Source organism: Manacus candei, unplaced genomic scaffold (genome assembly GCF_025592945.1).
Source record: "Manacus candei isolate 608988 ecotype Guabito, Panama unplaced genomic scaffold, ASM2559294v1 h1tg000018l, whole genome shotgun sequence".
Taxonomy (NCBI): domain Eukaryota; kingdom Metazoa; phylum Chordata; class Aves; order Passeriformes; family Pipridae; genus Manacus; species Manacus candei.
The window spans coordinates 7,133,327-7,155,738 of NW_026138066.1; the positions used below are offsets into that span (position 1 = coordinate 7,133,327).

Here is a 22,412-nt window from a genome sequence, read left to right on the forward strand (position 1 = left end):
GAGAGGTCTGAGCCACGGAGCAAGGATGGAAAGCTTAGAGGAAAGAACAGATTTGGGGTCTTCTCTTCCAGTTGATCCCTTTCCAAGCCTCTGGAGCTCAGTGTCCGAGAGCACTTGTCTTTCTCTTGTCCCTGCTCTCCTCTTTGCAGCTTCTTGTCTTGCCCAGGGAAAGAAGTCCCCTGCAGAGGGGTAACACTGTTGCGGGTGGCCAAGGTTTATTCTCTTAATCTTGCACCTTCCCAAGAAGAACTGATGGGTTCCAAGTCATGGCATTATCTTCTGCTGTGGCACCCGGAATCCCCAGCTCAGGTGACCATCAGAGGGACTTCCTGGGAGCAGCCCAATCGAGCTCACCCAGCTGGGACGTGGTGGTGGGGCTGGGGTTTCCCCATGGGACATCCCTGTGTGGCACACATGAGGGCCCTGGGAAAGCTGCCAGGAGGCCAAGGGGCAGCCAGGCCCTAAGAGATGAAATATTGGGCACATGAAGTGGCAGCAAGTAAAAATAAACCTTCCCTCCTCCCTCCCTGCCACAACACGAAGTGCCTTGTGCCGGGTGTCTCCCTGCCTCCCGAAATAATGCTGGGTGCTGCCACCACCCTGCACTGCGATGCTCTCTCCATGCCTCCCGTTTCCATGGTGACCACAAGGAATGTCGCCAGGGTGACAGGGAGGCAAGTGAGCTGGGATTTGGCATTAAAATCAAGAATTTGGGGTTGTTGGGTTTATTTTTCTTCCCCCTCTCCCCCTCCCCCTTTAGTTCTATTTTTGGGGTTTCCCTCTCTGCCTCTGCTGGTCTGGAAGGCTCCTCCTGCAGAGCCTCTGGGCCAGGCAGCAGCAGCTCCATCCAGTGCTGTTCCCCACTTCTGCCTGTCCTGCGAGGCAATGGCGTTGGGATAAGAGGGACAAAGGGGGTTTCTTCTTACTAAAACATTTGTTTCCTGCTACCAGGAAGGCTTCTGTGCTTTCATCACAGAGGTGCTTGGCTTGGTGCCCCCCTCCATTTCTGCTGTAGAATGTGGCTCAAGCTGCATCCAGACCTCCTGGGAGAGTGGGCAGCCTCAGGGATTCATCCAAGAGAGGGAAATGATTCAGCATACCTGGAGGGACTGGGAAACATGGTGGGATTGAACACCATGAGCCACCTCTGTGTCTCACCATCTCTGCCCCCTGTGACCAGGTCAGTTTGGCTGGGGCGGTCCTAAAGCACTGGTGGGGGACAAGGATGGGATGATTGCAGGAGAAGCGTAGAGGGAGCCTTGCAGGTGCTAAGGAGTCCAAATCTTTGTTGTCTGGTTTAAACACTCAAAGTCAGAACTGCCCAGGGCAGAGAGTGCTTGAAGGTTTGTGCTGGCTTAGCTGGTATCACAGGAACGTGGGACCATAGGTGTCCAAGCAGGGGCTGCTGGCACAAAGGTAGCACTTGTCTTCATCCCCAGGCAGGAGAGGGGTCAGGCAGCAGTTATTCACCTTCCTAGGAGCTCTTGCTTTTCCCTCCCTTCCCTCCTCCCTCCCTTCCTCTCTCCCTTCCTCCTTCCCTCCCTCCCTCTTTCTCCATTCATCCTTCCATTCATCCCTCCAAATATTCCTTCATTCATCCCTCCAAACATTCCTCCATCCATCTCTCCATCTCTTTCCCTCCTTTCATCTATTCCTCTATCCATCCTTCCCTTCAACCCTTTCATCCCTCCATCCTTCTATCCCTTTGCCTCCCTCAATCCCCACAGCAGCATTGGGAAAGGTTGGCGGAGTGGGGCTATTTTTGGGAGCGTCTCCCTGGCAACGGCTACCACCACCGTCTGTGGTGGCTTTTCCATAGGTGCTAAAATATTCCACGCTTCTTATTAAAGACGGTGCTGGTGGAGACGAGCGGGGGTGGCGAGTGTGAGCCACCCCGCTGCTGGGGCCAGTGGCCATGGGGCGGTCAGGGCGTGGCACCTTGGGGGCACAAAGACAGCTGGGGGCCAGTGGCATCCTTGGTGAGACATCCCCTTGTCCCTCTCAATGGCTCCAGCAGTACCAGCTGCCTCTTGGCCATACCAGGCTGCCACGCCATGCACGAGGTGTAGCTATTCATCCTCTTGCTGTACAGGTGAAGGGAAACACGGTAAGGCCTTGTGGGGAGCCAGCAATGAGGAGCAAAAGGCAGAGAAGAGGAAACTCAGCCTGAAGCCGAGATGACCACAGGATTGTGCAGGTATTTGGTGGCTTTGCCCACTCCAGGAAGGAGCAAGATGTCTCAGCAGCATCTTCATCCCTTTACTGCACGGAGGAGAAAGGCCTGTCGTGGTGCCAGAGGGATGTCACGCTTTGCCACAGGGCAGATGGGCAGCTACCGGCCTGTAGCTCTTGGGAAGCAGCCCCATGGGCCCTAGGGACAGGGCTTTTGGGAAAGCAAGTACCCCTATGAACCTGAACAAAGTTCCCATAGGGATGGGTACAGAGGGCATGGACAGGCTGGCCCCATTCCATCCAGGTGCAGCAGCTCCCGGGGATCCCGCCACGGGAGCAGGAGGGAGGAGCCATGAGTGCACTGAGATAAGCTGGCCCATGCAGGAGGCTGATGAGCTCGTGCTTTGCAGCTGCTCATCTGCATGGAGCTACCAAACTCACCCTCTGCTTCCCTGGTGGTAGCTTTGCCAGGTGGGAGCGGGCTTTGCTCACCACGGCAGTGCTTGCTGATGCCAGTGGGGGACAGCAGGCCCCACAGAGTCTTGTGCAAGGGGATCTTGGGATGATTTTAGGAGGGAGGGTTGTGATTTTTGCAGGATTGGAGCCCAGAGGAGACTCAAAATGGTTTTTTTTTTTATATTTTTTGACTTTTCAGCACAGGCCTTAACACTGAAGACAGCAGATGAGACACCAATATGGAAACCATGTCCTCAAACCATGCTGTCCTGGAGCAGGGCTGTCCCCAGGAGCCCATGCCTGCAGCCACTGCCTGTGTGGTCAGGGCTCTCTTCAGCCTCTGGCTTCGCTGCAGCAGAGTCCCCTGGCCTCTCATCACCAAGAAGTGACTTCTTCAAAGCCTCTGAGATGCTGCTGCCCATGGAGACCCAGAGGAGGTTGCCTGGACATGTTTCCTGGCAGGGTGGCTGTGCACTATCCTGGAGCCCTGAGGGCTGGTCCCTCTGTGCCCACGCTCCTGTCTCCAGCATTACCTGTCCCAGAAGGAAATCTGGGTCTATAGAGTGGGGAGGCAATGCCCCACAGCAAACGCTCTGCATCAGCTGGGAGAGCCTGGTCCTTCCTCAGAGCGAGGTGTCAGCCCAGTACCCCAAATCCAGGTGGGGAAAAAACTCTGACAGTGGATAATTCATCCCTGTGCACCAGCCCAGCAGGAGGATTCACCCCCTTGAGGGCATCTGGTGGCCCCGCCATCCCTTCCCTGGTGCTGATGGTTGCTCTCGTCTCCCCCATGGTGGTTCCGCAGCTCTGAGCTCACATGCGAGGATGGGCTAAAGTAGCGGAAAGCTGTTGGATCCTACCACAGAGTTACTGACTTCTCAGCTACAGACTGCATAGCAATCAGCGAGGGGGAGAGGCAGCCAGGGAACGGGAGCAGAGCGCAAAGGGAGGAAGAGTGGAAGGGAGAGGGGGGATCTGGGGACTAGAGCAGGGAGGCAGCAAGAGACACGGGCAAATAATGCCAGAAAAGGAGGGAATCAGGCAGGAGGGGGAGACCTGAACCCATCGCCGAGCCACGAAGGCACATCAGCACTCCGTGGGATGGACGCTCCTGGGAGCAAAAGATTCTGAGAGGCAGAGGCAGGAGGAGAGCACTGGCGTGGGCAGGGCAGAGTTAGGAGAGGAGCAGGTCGCAGCAGAGAAGTAGCTCTTCGAGGGGAAAAAATAAACCTAAGCTGGAGGCGAGCGAGGGCTGCAGAGAGACTTCCCTGATTCCTCCGGTCTGGCTGAGACATTTCATGGTGAGATGGAGAAAACGTCCGCTTTCCCCTTCCTCTGATGTTGGCTAGGCACGGCTGGAGCAGGCAGCAGCCCTCGGCAGGACCCGGGTAAGAGGCGGTGCCGGGGCGCGCTGCTCCCCTCATCGGCATGAGACCGGGAAGGGTTTTTTTTTCTCTTAGGAAAATAATGTATTGTTTCATTTGCGTTCACTCTGAGGAACAGCTATAAATATAACTTAGGGAGAGATGTGTGGCTTCGTGTGACTGTGCCAGTGAATAATAAAGTTGCCTGTGTGCACGGCATATGCACGTACAGCTACCGGGGTGGCCGTGGGCCGAGGGGCAGGGGTGGGCACCTGCCTGTAAACCTCCCCAGCTCCCCTCCCCGCCCCTTGCCACCCTGACTTTGGTCGCTTTCAAGTAGCTTCTTCGTTTTTACAGCTCCCCATGTTTCCTTAGTGTCTTCTTGCTCTGGGCTGGGTCTTGCTCACCTTTTTCCCCTGCTCCATGTGGGCAATGGTCCCAGACAGTTTACAGGGAAGAATGCAGCTGGAGATCCATTTTCCAAGCGCTCGGGTGCAAATGGGGCTGAAGGGGATGTGTTGGTTCTCCTACTGCCTGTGGAGCTTTTCGGGCTCCAGACCTGTCCCTCCCTCCCTTGCCTTCCACCTTTCCTACTCCCAGCATGGCTGATCCTGCTGCTGGTGGTCCAACATCCTCCAGATAGCTGCAAAGGGTCTTCTGCATACTGGGTTTGAGTGAAAGGAGTTCAAGAGGAAGCCATGAGCAAACTGCCAGAGAAACTCTGCCTTTGCTCCCTGTTAGCAAGGTCAGCATCCCCACCAGGGCACGAATGGGCAGGCAGGTTTATGTGGTGCTGGCAGGTCCCTTTGGATATTCCTGGTGCCACCTTCAGCCCGCAAGGCCCTCTCTTCTGGGCCAAACACCTGGAGTCAACCAAATCCCTCTGCCAAGAACCTGGAGATCCTGTCCCCGCTGCCCCATCTGGACTCCATCCATGGCAAAGCGAACAGAGGATCTGAGGCCTCTACCTTTTCCCCTTCCTCTTTGTGGGGGGTTGTGCTGTGAAGGGCAGACAGTGACAGCACACACAGGGGATGCATGGTGAAGGTGATGTGGCTCCCAGACTACCCTCTACCCCTGCTCTGTGCTCTCCTTGGCTTCTCAGGAGGAGGCATCCACAGGGGGTGGGAGGTGTGGAGATGAGCTTAGGGTCTGGGGCCACCCAGAGCCTGGGAGACGACAGGTGGGTGCATGGGGAACACATCTTGATGCAAATACGCCCCTTCTCCATTCACCATCAGAAGTGGCACGCACAGAAACCTGAGACACCCCGGCATGTGACCACCCCTGTTTGTGGCCACTGACAGTAATAATAAGTACAGGGGAAATATGTGCCTTAGGATGGAAACATGAGTCTGGTGGGGACAGGGGGTGGTGGGGAAGAGGAGGGATGGTGAGGTCTGACCACAGACAGGAGTAGCTGGAGAGGGCTGGTCCGGAGGGAAGTGGGGCTCCCACTGCTCCACCTTTCTCCTCTTCCATCTCTCCTCCCATTCGGGTGCCAAGATCAAGTGCCCCAATGTGTGGTGCTGACAGGGGACTGGCAGGGGGACTGACAGGGGACAGGGGACTGGCAGTGGTCCTTGCCCCTTGCAGCCCCCCACCGTGATTTTCAAGGAAAGCCAGAAAGTGAGGAGGTGGCTGGGGAAGGATGGAGCTGTCTGGCAGGATGGATCCTCACTGGTCCCTCTGGCCACTTGGCCACCCCAAGCTCAGCTACTGGCCACCACCCTGGGAACGGCTGCATTTCTGGGGTGGTATCACTGATGGGAGGGTGGCAGCAATGGGGAGGAGGACATGGTGATGGATACCTGTGCCCGCTGCGTGCTGACATCAGTGCAGACCATAAGCAGAGCAGTTAATGGCAATCTGCCCTCAGCATGTTCCCCTGTCCTGTCTCATTATTGCACTAGGTTGGCTTAACCCGACAGTGCAGCCAGGAATCAATAGATGGATGCTGGCGTCTTAGCAATCGATCCCTCACTCATACACGCGGCTCCCAGCCTCCCGCTGGCGCTCGTTTTTCTGTGAATGGCAAGGACTGAGTGAAGCTGTCTGCACTTGCCTCGCAGCACTGCGAAACTGAGTCAGGCTAAATTCATGCTCCTTCACAGCACTGCCTCTGTGCCCCAGGAGGCACCGGCGCTGGTTTTCCTCCCCAAACAAGGTGGCTTTAGTGGGGATGGTTGGGCTTGAAGACTCTTCTTGTGAGAGATGTTGATTCTCTGTCTTGGGACAGACAGGGGGTGCCTTTGAGCTGGTTCTGACCCTCAGACCTCTCGGGCTTGTTCTCCGGCAGTGAAGATGGTGCCAAGGACCAGGCAGATGAGGGATGTGAGCTGGCTGCCGTGTGACCCTGCCCCAATGGTCCCAGAGACCCATGCACCTCCATGCCTGTCCTCCTGGGAGCCTGGAAGCAGGCAGCTTGCTTCAGGGACAGCTTTGGCATTCACCCACTGGTTTATCTGGGGAGAAGATGCCTACCATCTCCTGGCACCAGCACTGCTGCTGCTGTCATCGGAGATTAGGGAGCAGAGGGTGGAGAACAAGGTACCCTCCAGTCTGGCACTGCCCCATGCTGCCAGCCAGGGACTCCTGCAACTACTTTGCCCATGCCTGCACCAGCCCCTGCCACCACGGCAGTGGGTTTGCCCCTCACGATCTGGACGTCTGTTTTATTTCTATGGCAACATTTCTCCCAAAACACTTCAGAGGGAGCCTGGTGCTGTGCGAAAACATGTGAGGCAGCATCCCCCATTCTGTCCCCTGCAAAAGGTTCAGAAAAATGACCTGACACTTCCCTTTACCTCCCTCCTCACCTTCTTTCCTCCCTGGTGAGCAGCACCAGCACTGGTACAATGAGCTGCTGGCCTTGTCCCGGCTTCCTCTCCGCTGCCTGTTCTCCTTTTCCCTGCCTTCAGCTTCGCTCTCCCCTCTCCTTTCACCCGCTCCCTTTCTGCTGGCAGCCTGCCTCAGCACCCGTGCAGAGGGACCAGCTGAAAGTAGTCTTATAGAAAGTGGATATCAAAAATTGCTCTGCTATAGAGGAGGTAAAGCCCCATGAGAGCTGTATAGATTGAACCCACCAGCAGCGCGGTGACTGCGGGGGCTGAAGGGCACCCGGGATCCCAGAAGCTGGACAGACAGGCTCTTCATCCCTCTGAAAATCTCGATGGCATTATGAAGAGGCGGTGCTTGCCACGGGAGTAGGCACAGCGGCCCCAGAAGTCCTCTCCTCTCCTGTTCCCATTTTTCCCACACCATCAAGAAAGAGCCTCATGTCTGGGTGGAGGTGACCAGGCAGAAGCTGCAAGCAGCACCGAATGCCAGCAGGTGAGAGGCAGGTGAGCAGGCAGGATGCCAGCAGGAGCAACTATTGCAGCCTGGAGGAGCAGGGGTAAGACAGCAACCTGTAGAGATGGCGGGGGGATATCGCAGTCATAGCAGTGTGCAAATGCAGCCACCGTGTCCCACTTCAAACCATTCTCCCCAGTCCGATCCCATCCGCGATGGCAGCCCCTGCCGTGCTGGGGACCTGGGGGGCAGGTGAAGGAAGGGGCAATGGTCCTCCATACTGCGTGAGGTGGGCAGCACTTAGGCTTGACATCTTCTAGATGCATTTGTTAAACAAGACCGATCAAGCTGCAGCAATACAAGTCAACAGACCTGAAGTGAAATAATTGATCCACTCGCTGCGGGAATGCAGTTTTCCAACTTACCTGGGATGCTCCCTTCGCTCTGTTTCTGGTGCTTTTCAGGCATGGCTGAAAGGGAGAAGCGGGGACCCTCTCAGGAGAATCGTGGCTCTCTTGGGCTCCTTGGGCTCCTTGTTAGCATAGCAACAAAGGGTTTGAGGGGAGGTTGTTTTTCGCCTACAGCTGATGGGTTAGTGCTCAGCAGCCAGGCCACGCTGGGAACTCAGCTCTTGTACAGCGGCCGAGTGCAGAGCAGTGGCTGTCACCTCTCTTGATCAGGGTCTTGGTGTGGAGCAGGCTGTGCTCTGGTTACTGCTCGCCCTTTGCTGCTGTCACTGTTGTTGTCATCATCCATAACCCATTTGCAGGCACCTGCCTTGCTGGGTGCTTGGCAGAGGTACTGCCCTGTCAGGAGTGCAACCGCAGCGGGCAGGCAGATGACGTGAGCCACCCTTGCCGCCCTTTTGCTGCACACTAATAATGATCCCTTTCCCCTGAACAAGCCAAAAACCATCAAGAGGCCCTGCGTGGGCAGCTCTTCTGGCCAGGGACTCTGTGTTGCAGAGATACCGGAGGTACAGGAGTGCTGCTGGGAAAGGCCTTTCATCAAGGCTCCCACAAGGCAGGGTGCTCAGTGAAGGATGTTCCTGGGATGGGGGGGTTAGAAGAGATGTCCTTTTCACTGGTGCAGTTATGCTGGGAAGCTGGAGGAGGCAACCTGGGAGCACTGAAGCTGCTTGGGATGTGAGGATCTCAGGGACACCACAGCGCCTTCAGTTTTTCAGTTCTTGTGGGTTTTGCACCAACCCTTTGGGGGCTAGTCCGTAGTTTTAGCAGGCAGGGTGCTGGGGCATGCATCAGTCCACATGTTTCCTCAGGAGCAGGTGGGATGGGGTCTGTGCCCTGGCTGCCAAAAAAGCTCTGCTCCTTTTTGGCCAAAAAACCACCAAGGGAAGGCCAGGGGCCTTCTGACCGTTTAATTTTCCCTGTGATGCCAACTACAAAGAAAAACACCCACCTACCTCACTCATCAAGAAGGGATTTCTCCCCAGCTGCTGTGCCAGCAGCATCCTTTCCTTACGATCCTGCTCAGCCAATCCCCAGCCCCTGTGTCTTGTCCCCCCCAGCCCCATTTTGGCCAGAGAAGAGTAGGTGAAGACCAATGCCAGTCCCACCAGCTCCACCAGACGGGGTATCCCCCGTTTACTCCAAGATCCTGGGTAGCAGGCAGCTGTTCTTGGAGTGCCATTGCCTGGACAGTGCAACTGGAGCAGGGATCGCCGGGGTGGTGTGGGAGCAGGCAGGAGGTGATGCTGTCACCTCTCTGTGCCTCTTCCTGACTTTGTCATCCTGGGGACCTTTGTGTGGTTCCCATTTTTATCTGTTTTTTCTCCCTCTCACTCTTTCTTTCGTTCTCTCTTCGTTTCTTCTCTCCCCCTCCCATCAGCATGTGGGCTGATCACTGCTCAAACTTTTAATTCAGATGGTAATTGGAATAATAATACGGGCAGAATCCTTCTGGCTCCGTTGCTGCAGCTGGCTTCAGGGAGCTATGAATAGCTCTGAGTCACACACTGAGATGGTTTAATTTCAAATGATTTTGTTTTGTTTTCATATTACCCATCCTCAGGCTCCAGAGCTTCACAGGGGGGTAAAAATATCCCCCCTTCTCAGTCCATCCCAAAATGTAAACCAGGCAGAGGTACATTACTAAAATCTTTTTTTGGAGAGGGAAACTGGTCAGCGGATCATGCCTTGAGGGGCAGATGGGGACTGTTGGCACTTAATCTATTTATAATTATTGAACGAAAAGGCAGAAGTGTGTATATAAAAATGGTATAGAGTTGATTACAGCTTCCTCCCCTCACCTTCCATATGTCACTTGCCTTTTTAATATGGTAAAACTCTCCTGCACGGTGACTGTGCCTTCGTGTGTGCCCATACAGTGCCTGGCACCCAGCCCTGCTGGCACGGACGAGCGAGAGCTCGGCCACTGACTCCTGTGGCTGGACAGCCCCACGGCACTGAGCTGCCTTATGAGCCCTGACATGAACCCCGGGAATATTTGTGAGGAATAGGAGAAGAGATGGAGTTACAAAGATAATGAAGAGGACAAACCAAATGCTGTGGATCTGCGAAGCTCTGCAAAAGGGCAAAGAGGTCCCCTCTCGGCTGCGGGTGTTTCCGTCCTGACCCCCAAGAGGCGGGAGGCTCATCTGCTGTGTTGTCACCGTGCCCAAGCTGGCAGGATGAGTCTGTGGACGCTGATCTCAAAGCCAGCCAGTGCTACACCACCTGTAATGGGGATAAAGGCACAAAGTGGAGCGCAACCAGCGGCTGCGGTATTGACCACAGACAGAAGGGAAGCATTTGCCAGACAACTCCAGATAAAGCAAAGACTAAGAGTGTAAAAATACTCTGGGATTTTTCCACCGTTGTCGTTCACAGTGTATGTCCCAGAGCACCAGATATGGTTGTTATAAAAAGAGAAGTGGGGGAGTGCTTCAGCATGGACTTTTCTGTTCTGTTTCATGAGACTCTTCCACTGCAAATTTAAGGAAGGATTGACAATATATGATCCACTCTGGCAGGGGCTGAAGAAAGACTGGGATGTGTGAGGCACCTCACCGTGTACTGGGGATGGAGAAAGGGAGGCATTGTGTCAGCACCAAGTGCCTTGACATTATTGGCCCACAGATCCCTTGGAAAAGGACAGCAACAACCCATCCCCCTGTGTCTACTCAGGGTCAGAGCAGAAGCGGGGTGGCAGTGTGGGCTGGTGCGATGGCTTGTGCTGCTGGAGCACAGTGTCACACGGGAAGGTGGAGATGACTGCAGCATCATTGTGGTGTCCCCAACATTGCTCAATCTAGGACACAGGAGGGGAAAAGTGGTTGGGAAGGAAGGAGGGGCAACCCATGCTGTGGGGCTGGAGGCGAATGTTGGTCCCTGGAGACCCACCTGGCTGACATCTTCAATGCTGCAAGACAGTGGCTGTGATGCCTATGCTGCACCAGCTTCCCACAGTGCTGCCAGGGCTTCCTCAGGCTATGAAATATATGGGTATTCACATACACCAGGGACAGGGTAGCAGAGGGATGAAGAGGCATCTCACCGGATTGCAGTATCCTGCATCTCCCAGGGTGCCCCATGCTGCACCCACTAGCATGGTTTCATCTGGCTCCCCAGGAGTTGCCACTGACCCCACAGCTTCCTCCTCCATGTGTGGGTCCCAGGTAGTAGAAAGATCCTTGGATACGCTCTGAGATTTCCATCTCTGTCCTCAGCTAGGCTTTTCTCCCCCTTGTCCATGTTACAGGCAGTGTCTGTTCAGAATGTGTCACCCCCTTTTTCTAGACATCTCTGAGCCTTCCCCTTTCATCCAGTTTGTGTTTCAGGTTTCCAAGCTGCAAACTGTGTTTCCAAGCTTCCAAACTGTGTTTGCATAGGTTTTGGCCTCCTGGTAGGGCCTCTGGCCTTGCTGAGCTGGCAGCATCCATTTTGCAGGCAGAAGTCAGTGGTGGCCCTGGGCCACCAGCTGCTGAGGAGGGACAGTGACATCTCCAGGGGGCTAATGCAAATGTTGGCACCAGTGTGATAGCAGTCCCAGGCTCAGGGCTTCTTGCCTGCCTGTTTGTCCTTCCCATGGTGGCACCACGCACTGTGGGGGTGTGTTGAGGTGGAAGTGGGAAGTGTGTTTATTTTCGTTCGTCTCCTGGCTTGTGCCGCTCTGAGTTTGTGACACTCGGTATTACTAACACTTCCCTGTGCCAGCTGGCAGCAGGGAATGAATCAGATTGGCAGCACCACTGTGTGGACCCCTCATTGGCCATCCAACTTGGAGTGATGCCTCTGGCTGGTGATATCTCTTGCCCCTGCCCAGGGTGAGCCCTGGCACCAAAATGCCAGTGGCCTGAACTTGATAGTGGCAACATCTCAGTACCCTGTGGGCAGAGTTGTCCCCTCTGACCCATGCTACCTGCCAGGGGCTGGATGGTCCCTGTCCCTCCTTCATGCTGTAAGTCTCAGGTGGCTTCATGACCCGCTCTCTGCCCACTGGCAACATCCCCAAGTTGGGGTCTGCTCTGCAGCCAGTAGGATAGTTTATCCTCCTGCTGTCAAAAAAAGGCTTTGCAGTTGTTGTGGTTTAACCCCAGCTAGCAACTAAGTTATCACTCAGCTGCTGGCTCCCTCCCCCTGTCCTCAGCCCCTGTCAGGAGGAGAATTGGAAAGAGAAGGCAAACCTTGTAGGCTGAGAGAAGAACAATTTAATAACTGGAACAACAACAATAACAACAAATTAATAATAAGAATTGTAATAATAACTAGTGGGAGAGAGACTAACAGGATCTAAGAGAAAAAAGTGATGCACAACCCAGTTGCTCACCACCCATTGACCAATGCCCATCCCATTCCTGAGCAATGATTGGCCCCTTTAGGTAAATCCCCCAGTTTATATACTGGGCATAATGTTCTATGGCATGGAATATCCCTTTGGCCAGTTTGGATCAGCTGTCCTGGCTATGATCCCTCCCGGATTCTTGTGCAGCTCCTCACTGGCAGAACATGGGAAATGGAAAAATCCTTGGCTTAAAGTAAGGCACTACTTAGCAACAACTATAACATCTGTGGGTTATCAGCATTATTCTCATACTGAATCCAACACACAGCACTGTACTGGCTACTAGGGAGAAAATTAACCCAGTCTCTTCCAGAATCAGGAGAGCAGTTGATTGTTTCCTCCCCCCCCTGCACCACCCCCTCCACTCCCACTCCTGACCACTCAGTATCCATGGAACTCAATGACATCACAGACCTTGGAATGTTGGTTGTTCCAGCTGTTGTCCAGAGCCAAAACATAGAGGTGTCTGGTCCTCCACTCTCTCCTGAACTCCCTCCTGTCCTAGACGGAGGGATTTTGGTGGCTGCCTCTTCTCCCGCAGGCATCAGTGAGGCTGCAGAGGTTGACACTGCTTGTCAGTGTCACCGGCCTGCGTGATCTGGGCTCCAGGAGGATAATTTGGATTCTCCCACTTGCTGCAGCCCAGAGCACCCTGAAAAATGTCATGGCCACTTGGCATCTCTGGGCCAATGGTGAGTGTCTTACCAGAATCTCAAGGCTTGGAAGATGATGATGATGACGACAGTGACAAATTCAGGTACTCCTGCCACTCTGCGCATACTTCACCCCCGAGCAAGAGCAATGACAGCTTAGATGACAGTCAGACAGAGGATCTGAGAGAACCCATCCCATTTTCCCTAACTCCCAGGCACTCTAACATGGTGGAAGGTGAACAAGTGGAGCTTGAGGCAGAAGATCAGGAGTTTCAGGAACCATTTTACAAAGACCATTTTAAAAAGTCTGACAACTCGTCTGGAGATAAGGAGCCCAGCCCGACCCAACATTTTCCTGGGCATCGGGGGTCGCCTGGTCTCCAAAGGGCCAGTATGGCACCGTGTGGCTCCCAAGACTCTTTCCAGAGTAACACAGACCAGCACTTGGAGATGGAGGCCGCTGCCCCACAGGCCCATGCCAGTGACCCCTACGTGGGGCCTTCACAGTGCACCACGGGAGCAGAGCCCCCCATGCTGCACAAGGAGGCCATCTGGGACAGGGATTTCCCATCCCTGCAGCTGACCTACAGCATCCTAAGGGAGGAGAACAGCATGATCAGGGAGGAAAACAAAGTGCTCAAGGATAAGAATCTCGCACTCGAAGAGGAGAACTATGTGCTCAGGGAGATTTTCTACGGGCTCAGGGAGGACAACGTTGTGCTCATGGAGGAGAATGTCATGCTTAGTGGGGAATACAACATGTTCAGGGAGCAGTATGACAGGCTCAAGGATGAGAATGACTCACTCAGGGAGGACAATGCCACGATCAGAAGAATGTTTAAGAACTTCCAGAACAGCTTGGAGACCCAGGCGTGCATGGTGTCAAGCCTGCAGGAGCAGCTGAAAACTAGCCTGGTTGAACGGAAGAGGGAAGCCCGAGAGCTCGAGTCCGTAGTCCAGCAGACTAAGTGTAATCTCCAGCTAATGACCCAGCGGGCTCTGGATGCAGAAGGAAACATGGAGAGGCTGAAGCAGAAGATCTTTATTCTCCAAGGACAGCTGGAGAGATCCAAGCTGGAGAATGAAAACCTGAGAGCAGACCTGCCTGGGAGCAGCGAAGCACGACTTGGACTTCACGTGGCAAAACCCCCACAAGCTCATAATGGGCGCAAATGGCTCCATCAGGCAGCTCCTGCCTCAGGAATGAAGGTTCTGCCTGTTATTGCTGAGGTCCTTGAATCTACCAGCAAAATTCTCAAATTGTAAGCAGAAAAAGACCTATGAGTGCAATTCTGTGTGAGTTCTATGGATGAATGTATGAATTGAGATCATGGGTCTCCTACTTGCAGCTATTTGCTGTAAATAAAAGCATTTGCTTTTCCATTCTCAAATGTGCTCAGACTGGTAGCCTTTATCCTTTGTGGAGATACTTTCCTTCTGATTAAGTATCAGTTGCAGGTAGTTGTAGGTACTGCAGAACCAGCAGCAAACACTGCCCAGGCTCTGAGCTGCACGGTCCAGCCGTGGTGGGCTCTGTGCAAGAGGCTGTGCCACAGCTGTGGCTGACATGAACTCCTGTGTGGGAGCCAGGAGGAAGCACAACAGCACAGGATGCAACACTCTTAAACAGTGTGCTCATCCCTTCCCATAGCCGTACCAGCCACAATCAGAGATGAGCAAAGCCCTTGTATTTCATCTTGCTTCCTTTGCCCCTTCTTGGAGATGTGGGAAGGGTGAGGAGCAGAGATCCAGATGCTGTTGCACACGGTTTCAGTGAGCAGAAGCTCCTTCCTTCCTCTTTCTTTGGAGCTGGCTGCTTTCTGGGCCACAAATCCAGTCTCTAGAAATTGTGCACCTGTTCCTGCATCTGGGGAAAGAGGGTTGTCGGTGGTGAGAAACCTCTGGGAAGTTGTGAAGTCATATATGTGAGCTGTGGCAGTGCCTTCCCTCCCATACTGATGTCAGTGTTGGATAAGGATGACCTTGGCATATGCAGGCTGCCTAAGGAATGTGCCAGTTGGAGAGGATGCCCTTCCTCTCTTGGCTGGGGCTGGCATAGAGGGGTGTACCTACACTGCCCAGAGTCATATGGGAGCCTGCGGCCCAAACTCACCATGTAATCACTGAGGTTGCATCTTAGCTTTATCTGAGCAGGATCATCTGTGGACATGAAGTGACCTTTCTTCATCACATCAACATTTCTGATTAATTCAGGTTACCAACCCCAGGTTCTGCTGTAGGTTTACCCAGCTAACAGCAAAGTTCCTGTATCTGGTCAAACTGACCCTCCTTAAAGACTTGGGTGCTGTAGGGTAGTGAAGGGGTGGGAGCTGGCAGAGTTCAGTGCCAAAGTGCTTTTTTCCTGATGGGAATTTTTGGGCAGCTGCTTACTTTTGCCTCTGTATGGTGAGTTGTGGATTACAAGGTTGTTGTCTTCTCCTGGTCCCATAATACCCTTGGTCTGAACAACCATGTTTGTGTTGCCACAGAGTTTAAACTGCCTCAGTAACCAGGAGGAGAAACTGCTGGTTAAACTTCATCCTATCAGAGGTGTTGTCTGAAGTTCCTTTCTTGATGCCTTCCAGTCTGTGCTCCTAACTGGGGAAAGCTGGTGGGCTCCCTCAGCCACATGAAGCCCCATTCTGCAGCACTGATGACTGAGACAAGGATGGTTCTCACCAGCTTTTCCATCCTAGACAGTACTTGCTGTTCCTCTCTCCTATCCATGCATGAGCACTTACAAGCAGATCTAAACTTTAGATTTGACCCCCAAATCTTTGTATTTGTCCCATATCTGGCAAACACTAGTTGCTCACCAGTGAGGCTGGGAGTAAACAAATTAGCTGGCTCTGTCTGCATCCTGTGCTCTGCGCTGGCTGCTGTAATCCAAAGGCTACATAGCAGGATTAGCATGGGTGTACAAAGCCCTTCCTAATCTGTGAGTCATTACCCCTTCACTTCATTTCACTTCCCAGCAGCTCTGGGCAGACAGATAGGTGAGCTCTTGAGTCTGGTTTCCGCATTCTTCCATTCTGGGAGGACTGGATCGAGACATAACACCTGCTGCACCTCCTCCCAGGACTCTGCTGCTGAACTGCTCCTTGGATGCTGTACACAGGGCATGTGCAAGGTTTGTTTGCTCTAACCGGCTTCTCCTTGGCTACCCCTAAGCCTTTCAGTTCTCGTTTTTGGCTTTACCACTTAATTTTCTTCTTTTCTTTGAAACAGGGGGGATGTTCTGTGCACTCTGGAAATAAATCCCCTCTGGGTCAGGCTGAGTTGATGGGATCCCTGGGGGCTTCTGTGCATGCCCATGCTTTGTTAGCCATTGTGTGTGAGGTATTTAGCCTGGCTGAGCTCTCGTCCTGGTGTAAGCTCTGATATTAATATAATGGCTCAGGGTGAGGGCCCTGTGAGCTGCTCAGCTGTTGTGCCCTTGGTCTGGAGAGCAGTGACCAGCCAGCCCTGCTCCCCTGCTGGCAGTAGATGTTGGGGAGGGCGGGGTCTGCGGGCCGTGTGACCCAGTCTGCACCATCAGCTCCTCACCTGACTAAGCCAGGCTGTGGCACAGTGCCCACGGAGACCTCCAGACCCACCCTGAGCAAACAGTTGTGAGCGCTGTGTCCACTGCTCTGGACTGGGATGGGTGCTGCCAGCAGAGGTTCTGACTGGGCTTTGCTTTGTCCTTCTCTGCCAGGTGTGTGCCAGGAGCACTTGCAATGGCAATGCCAGCCCCAGCTCACCAGAGGTGAAACCCGGAGCCACCTCGTCCCATGTGAGTGCTGCTGCATGAGTTCCTGTGCCATTCCAGCTCCCGTGGCCCCCTGACATCTGATGATACAGTGAGCCATGGGCAGCGTCCGAGTCAACAGGTGAGTAACCCCCCTGTCAAGGACTGCTGCTGCCCTGGGTGGCCTGGTCCTCATCATCTGGCCCCTCAGGCCCTACCTTCAGCCTACCTTTTGGTATATTCTTCTCAAATTACCTGTCAGGGTCTTTCCCTTTCCTGTTCCAAGGTGTGATTCCTCTCTCCTACTCCAAACCAAAACATGCTGTACATAGGGGTAGTGCTTGGAGGAGTACTATTGAGGAGAAGCAAAGCACTGCATGGTGCTGGACCAGAAATTACAGATTCCAGGAGGGCTGCAGAAGCCACATGTCCCCAGGAATCACAACTCCAGCCACCAGATCTTCCCTTCCTGTGAGATGTGGATGGGTGTCTTGAAGCCCATGCTGGTGGACTCCAGCTGATGTGTCAACACTATGGAGTGGTAGGGAGACACTTCCAGGGTCCTGTGAGGCTGCAGCTCAGCAGGCATGAGGGCAAAGTGGTCTTGGCAGTTCAATGCACTCTCTCGATTTCCTCAGTGGTCAGAGCATCTTCTACCATCACATCTTTAAGGAGTATCTGCAACTGTCTCAGCATCACATGAGGGGCAGCGTCAGAGCCGCCTGCAAGGGAGGGAGCCAGAGGGGTAAACGTCTCCCAGAAAGCATGTGTAGCTTCTGCCAAGGAAACTGCCAGCACTTTGACTGTTGATCTCCAAATTACACCTTTGGCCTTGGATACAGGATGCTGGAAGCCATGCATGTTGCTGTGGCAACAGAATTGTCCTGAGTGCAGGAAGTGTATAAACACTGTCAGCACACACCATGAAATCAGTGAGTAGAGCAGAGGAGAAAATAGAAACTCCCAGCTTCGCATAGTATCAGGGCCAAAATGTGGCCATGCAGTGGGTGCTTGCTCCCAGGCTTCCTGGCTATCCCAGCCACTGTCAGGTTTCAAAGACTTGTAACTCTCCTGACCACAAGGGCTGGAAGGTACCACAGAGGACAAGCTTCTGCTGCTTTGCTGCCTTGTCAGGACTTTGCTAGATACAACCTCCTGGAAGTAAGACTCAGCAAATATTGCAGCTGACCTCCACCAATTTGGTCAGAGAGGCTCCATGGTGCAATAACCAGTAAAATGTGCTGTTGTGAAATTCAACAGTACTCTAGCCCTGCGAGCCACCTGCATGTCTCCTGCCCTTGTTGTCTCAGTGAATATGTGAAGTTACTCTTCACATATTTCTGATGGAAATGCCTGTTTCTCCTCTTCCCAGATACAGCATCGTCTCAACTGAAGAGGATGGACACAAGGTCTCTGCACTGGGCAGCATCAACGGGCACAGCCGGAATGGGAAGGGCCACGCTCCCCAGCGGAAGCACCGCAACCGTTTTGTGAAGAAGAATGGCCAGTGCAACGTCTACTTTGCCAACCTGAGCAACAAGTCTCAGCGCTACATGGCCGACATCTTCACCACCTGTGTGGACACACGCTGGCGGTACATGCTCATGATCTTCTCGGCCGCCTTCCTGGTCTCCTGGCTCTTCTTTGGCTTCCTCTTCTGGTGCATCGCTTTCTTCCATGGTGACCTCAATGCACCGGTGGTGGGAGGTGGTCCCTCTCTCCTAAAGCCCTGCATCATGCACGTGAACAGCTTCCTGGGGGCTTTTCTTTTCTCGGTGGAGACACAGACAACCATTGGGTATGGCTTCCGCTGCGTGACTGAGGAGTGCCCGCTGGCTATCATGGCAGTTGTGGTCCAGTCCATCGTGGGCTGTGTTATCGACTCCTTCATGATTGGCACTATCATGGCCAAGATGGCAAGGCCCAAGAAGCGGGCCCAGACCCTTCTCTTCAGTCATCATGCAGTCATCTCCGTGCGGGATGGCAAACTGTGCCTCATGTGGAGGGTGGGCAACCTGAGGAGGAGTCACATCGTGGAGGCCCATGTCCGAGCCCAGCTGATCAAGCCCTACATGACAGAGGAAGGGGAATACCTCCCCCTGGACCAGCGGGACCTAAATGTGGGCTATGATGTGGGTCTTGATCGTATATTTTTGGTCTCACCCATTATTATTGTTCACGAGATTGATGAGGAGAGCCCACTCTATGGGATTGGCAAGGAGGAGCTGGAGACAGAGAACTTTGAGATTGTGGTTATTTTGGAGGGGATGGTGGAAGCCACAGCCATGACCACACAGGCACGAAGCTCTTATCTTGCTAGTGAAATCCTTTGGGGTCATCGTTTTGAACCAGTTGTGTTTGAGGAGAAGAACCACTACAAAGTGGATTATTCACGCTTTCACAAGACCTATGAGGTAGCTGGCACACCTCGCTGCTCAGCCCGGGAGCTACAAGAAAGTAAGATGACTATCCTACCTTCTCCCCCACCTCCCAGTGCCTTTTGCTATGAGAATGAGCTGGCACTTGTCAGTCAAGATGAAGATGAAGATGATGACGAAGTGGGAGTGGTGTTAGGGGGCAGCACCAAGGAGGAGGGAGGTATCATCCAGATGATGGATTTTGGAAGCCACCTGGACCTGGAGCGGCTCCAGGCAACTCTGCCTCTAGATACAATCTCATACCGCAGGGAGTCAGCCATCTAATTCCTCCAGTCTCCCCATTCCATTCCTATTGCCCACAGTCTCCTCTGTTCTGCACCCGTACACTGGATAAGTTCCTTGACCACCAAACGATGTCTCCCATGACTGCCTCTCAGCCCCTGAGTACATCAAGGCCTGGAGCTGCTCTGATATACTCCCTTTCCTATGAAGTCATACTGCTTGGAAGAGGAGTGAGGATACACTACTCTTCCCAGGTATGCAGTTTATACTAGGATCCCTTTCCTGCCCAGAGACAGGAGAGCAGCAGGCCTGATTTCTTGTCTCTGGAGAGGTGACAGGAGTCCCTGCCTTCAAAGGACAGACTGGGACCTGCAGCAAGTGCATCTGCTGCTGAAGCAACAGCAGACTTTCTGTCCCCTCTCAGTACGGGTAGGCCCAATGGCTGTCAGGGGTCATGGCCATCTCTAGGAGAGGAGCAATTCCTAAGCACTGACCAGATGAGGATGGAAGGGAGAGTTCAGGACTCCTGGAGGGAGTGGGGAAGGATCTCAAGGGACAAGTTTACTTGCATGTTTGTTGCTTGTTGCACACGACTGTCTCTTTGTATATAAAACAGAAGAAGAAATGAAATCCGTATTCTTCCACTGCAAATGTGAAGGTAGGAGACAAGGACATACTACGTAGCCTACTCTTGGCTTTTGGTATCTGTCACCTCCAGAAGCAGCTCACCTCCACGGACTCAGACCCAGTTCTCCCAGTCCTCTTGAAAAACACATCCTGCTCCTCTCCTGAAACGCCTGGCGGAGGAGGCAGGGCCCAGTTCTTGCCACACTCAGACTGCTCCCTGGCACGGCACAGCTAGGATGACAGACAAATGACCTGACTGAACAGCAGACCCTCCACTTGCTCCTTTCACCTCCTTCATTCTTCTCCCTGCTGCCATCAGCTGTAAAACTGAATTTGTAACTATTTATTTTTAATAAAGTCTAATATCCCAAGGGGAGGTTTGGAAGCAAAGGACAAACCCCACAGCTGCAGCCTGGTATAGAGACTGATGAGGGTTATTAGCGCTAATGTTTGCTGTTTATATAGTGTGGGAGCCTGAAAGCTCCAGCACAAGGGCTCCCTTGTTCTGGGCCTCTCTGGTAAAGACCCACAATAAGACACTCAGAGAATTTGTTAGGGGAAGAAGGTCATACAAATGTGTGTACAGAGGGAATCATTTGCATTAAAATCACCAGTAGGATGGGTCAAAAAATTCTGCTTGCTTTGGAGATGAGAGTTTTGCCCAGGGAAAGGTTACAGTTATGCTTGATAAAGAGGCAGAGATGTGCAAGACATTGGTCTAGATGGAAGGCCCAAAAAACCCACAAAAAAGTCAAAGCCTCTTTTTTCGCTAGAGGCAAGTAGAGGGGAAATTAGGGAGGTCATCAACCAAAGCTAGACTTGTAACATCACTTTGCTGTGATTTCACAAAAGAAGTGAAAACCTGATGAGCCTTTTCCTTCAGGAGCAGCAGAATCACCCCTTCAAAACTTCAGATGAGATGAGGGCAGAAAGACAAGCAGGGAGCTCAGGAAGCTGCTCTGGGCACCCAACAGATGTGCTAGAGGGGGAAAGGCTGAGGGAATTATGTCCCACCCAACCTCTGACCTAAAAGCAGAAAAACAGCATCTCAATATCTATCTGGAATTGGTTTAAGAAGCAACAGAAAGAGGGGAAGAAGCAGAAGGATAAGGAAGGAAATAGCAGGACTGAGAGGAAGAAGCAGACACAGCAGGCAGGTGGCACAGGAGGAAGGGGAAAAGAGGAAGAGGAGGTGAGGTAATATGGAAGTGCGTTTCAGAAAGAGCACAGATAGATTAATAAGACATGTCTAGACCCAGTCACAGCCGTTTCTCACCACAGAATGTAGGTTCTGTGGGGAAGCAGCTCTCCTGTCCAGGTTGTTCCATTCACTGGAGTGACTCCATTCAGCACCACTCTCCAGGCCTGGCTATGCAGCCAGTCTTCTACCCAGAGAACAGTGCACCCATCCAAGCCAGACAGTTTCTCCATGAGAATGCTGTGGGAGACAGTGCCAAAGGCTTTACTGAATTTCAGGTGGACTATATCCACAGCCTTTCTCTCATCCACTAAGCATGTCACCTAGTGACAGGAGATAGGAGGAGATCAGGTTGCTCAAGTGGGACCTGCCTTTCCCAAACTCGTACTGGCTGGACCTGATTCCCTGGTTGTGCTGCACATGCTGTGTGATGGCAAGGTGATTTGCTCCATGACCTTTCCTGACATTGAGGTCAGGTTGACAGTTGCCTGGATTCTCCTTCTCGCCTTTCTTGTAGATGAGTGTCACATTGGCCAACCTCCAGTCACCCAGGGCCTCTCTGGTAAGCCAGGACTGCTGGTAAATGATAGAGAGTGGCTTGGTGAGCTCTTCTGCCAGCTCTCTCAGTACCCTTGGGTGAATCACATCCAGCCCCGTTGACTTGAGAGTGTCTAAGTGGTGTAGCAGATCACTGAGCATTCCCTCCTGGATCATGAGGGCTCTGTTCTGCTCCCTGTCTTCCAGATCAGGGGAAGAGGGTACCCTGAGGACAACTTGTCTCACTATTAAAGACTGAGGCAAAGAAGGCATTCTTCCTTACTCTGTAGCAATCCTTGGCTCCAGAGCGCATCCGCCAGAGCAGTTTGCCTCAGAACCTTCACTGAAATGATGGATACACCTGGTTTTGAACAGCCACCATCTCTCCCAGCTCTGCCAGTTTTGAGGCAGAGCTGCCTCTCCTCAGAGCTCCAACGTTCCCCACTTGAGAACTGGGGTGCCTCTCTCAGGGCTAATTTCAAAGGTTTGCTGGTTTAGGAAATGAAGTCACTCCCTCCTTTCATTATTTACTTACTTTCCCCTGAGGGAATAAGCAGGGGCTGGTATTGATCTGGCTTTTAATACAGCTTTCAGAGTTGGGTGCCTGCCACTGGCCATGGCAGTGGAAACAAACTAATGGACCGAGAGAGAAGGACTTTGCGTGCGAGGACACGGGCATTCAGGACACAGGCTGAGGTGGTGGCCTCCAGGAGAGGAGGAATCCTCATGCCTGGGCACCCTCCTCACTGACATACAGCATCCATTGGAGGCAGATGGCAGTGATGGGTGGGACAAAGTGCCCACTGCCCATTAGCTCTTGGGAGGCTCATCACCAAGGAGTGAGTGTCCAGAGATGCCAGGCAAGGATGGTGCACCAGGGCCATGGGCATGCACAGCTGGAGTGGCTGAGGCAACAAA

General features: G+C 53.1%; 2 protein-coding genes across 3 annotated transcripts; both read left to right on the forward strand.

Annotated features, from left to right (window-relative positions):
• Positions 1-206: 206 nt before the first annotated feature.
• KCNJ4 (potassium inwardly rectifying channel subfamily J member 4) lies at positions 207-21,115 on the forward strand. Its single transcript, XM_051785019.1, has 6 exons — positions 207-309; positions 952-1,180; positions 2,093-2,197; positions 2,828-4,016; positions 16,440-16,614; positions 17,845-21,115. The coding sequence occupies exons 5-6, from the start codon at positions 16,592-16,594 to the stop codon at positions 19,172-19,174; spliced, it is 1,353 nt and encodes a 450-aa protein (XP_051640979.1). The 5' UTR covers positions 207-309; positions 952-1,180; positions 2,093-2,197; positions 2,828-4,016; positions 16,440-16,591; the 3' UTR covers positions 19,175-21,115.
• LOC127469996 (endosome-associated-trafficking regulator 1-like) lies at positions 12,505-14,110 on the forward strand. 2 transcript variants are annotated; one of them, XM_051785026.1, is made up of 2 exons: positions 12,505-12,846; positions 12,958-14,110. In XM_051785026.1, the coding sequence occupies exons 1-2, from the start codon at positions 12,749-12,751 to the stop codon at positions 14,006-14,008; spliced, it is 1,149 nt and encodes a 382-aa protein (XP_051640986.1). In that variant the 5' UTR covers positions 12,505-12,748; the 3' UTR covers positions 14,009-14,110. The 2 variants fall into 2 exon arrangements, with proteins under 2 accessions (XP_051640986.1, XP_051640985.1); XM_051785025.1 differs by having other exon boundaries at positions 12,505-14,110.
• Positions 21,116-22,412: the final 1,297 nt, after the last annotated feature.

Bases quoted from the DNA above. Each gene is read 5' to 3' on its own strand.
- LOC127469996 (XM_051785025.1), top strand. From the start codon at position 12,749: ATGTCATGGCCACTTGGCATCTCTGGGCCAATGGTGAGTGTCTTACCA.
- KCNJ4 (XM_051785019.1), top strand. From the start codon at position 16,592: ATGGGCAGCGTCCGAGTCAACAG. The intron at 16,615-17,844 runs GTGAGTAACCCC...TCCTCTTCCCAG, and splicing joins GGCAGCGTCCGAGTCAACAG to ATACAGCATCGTCTCAACTG.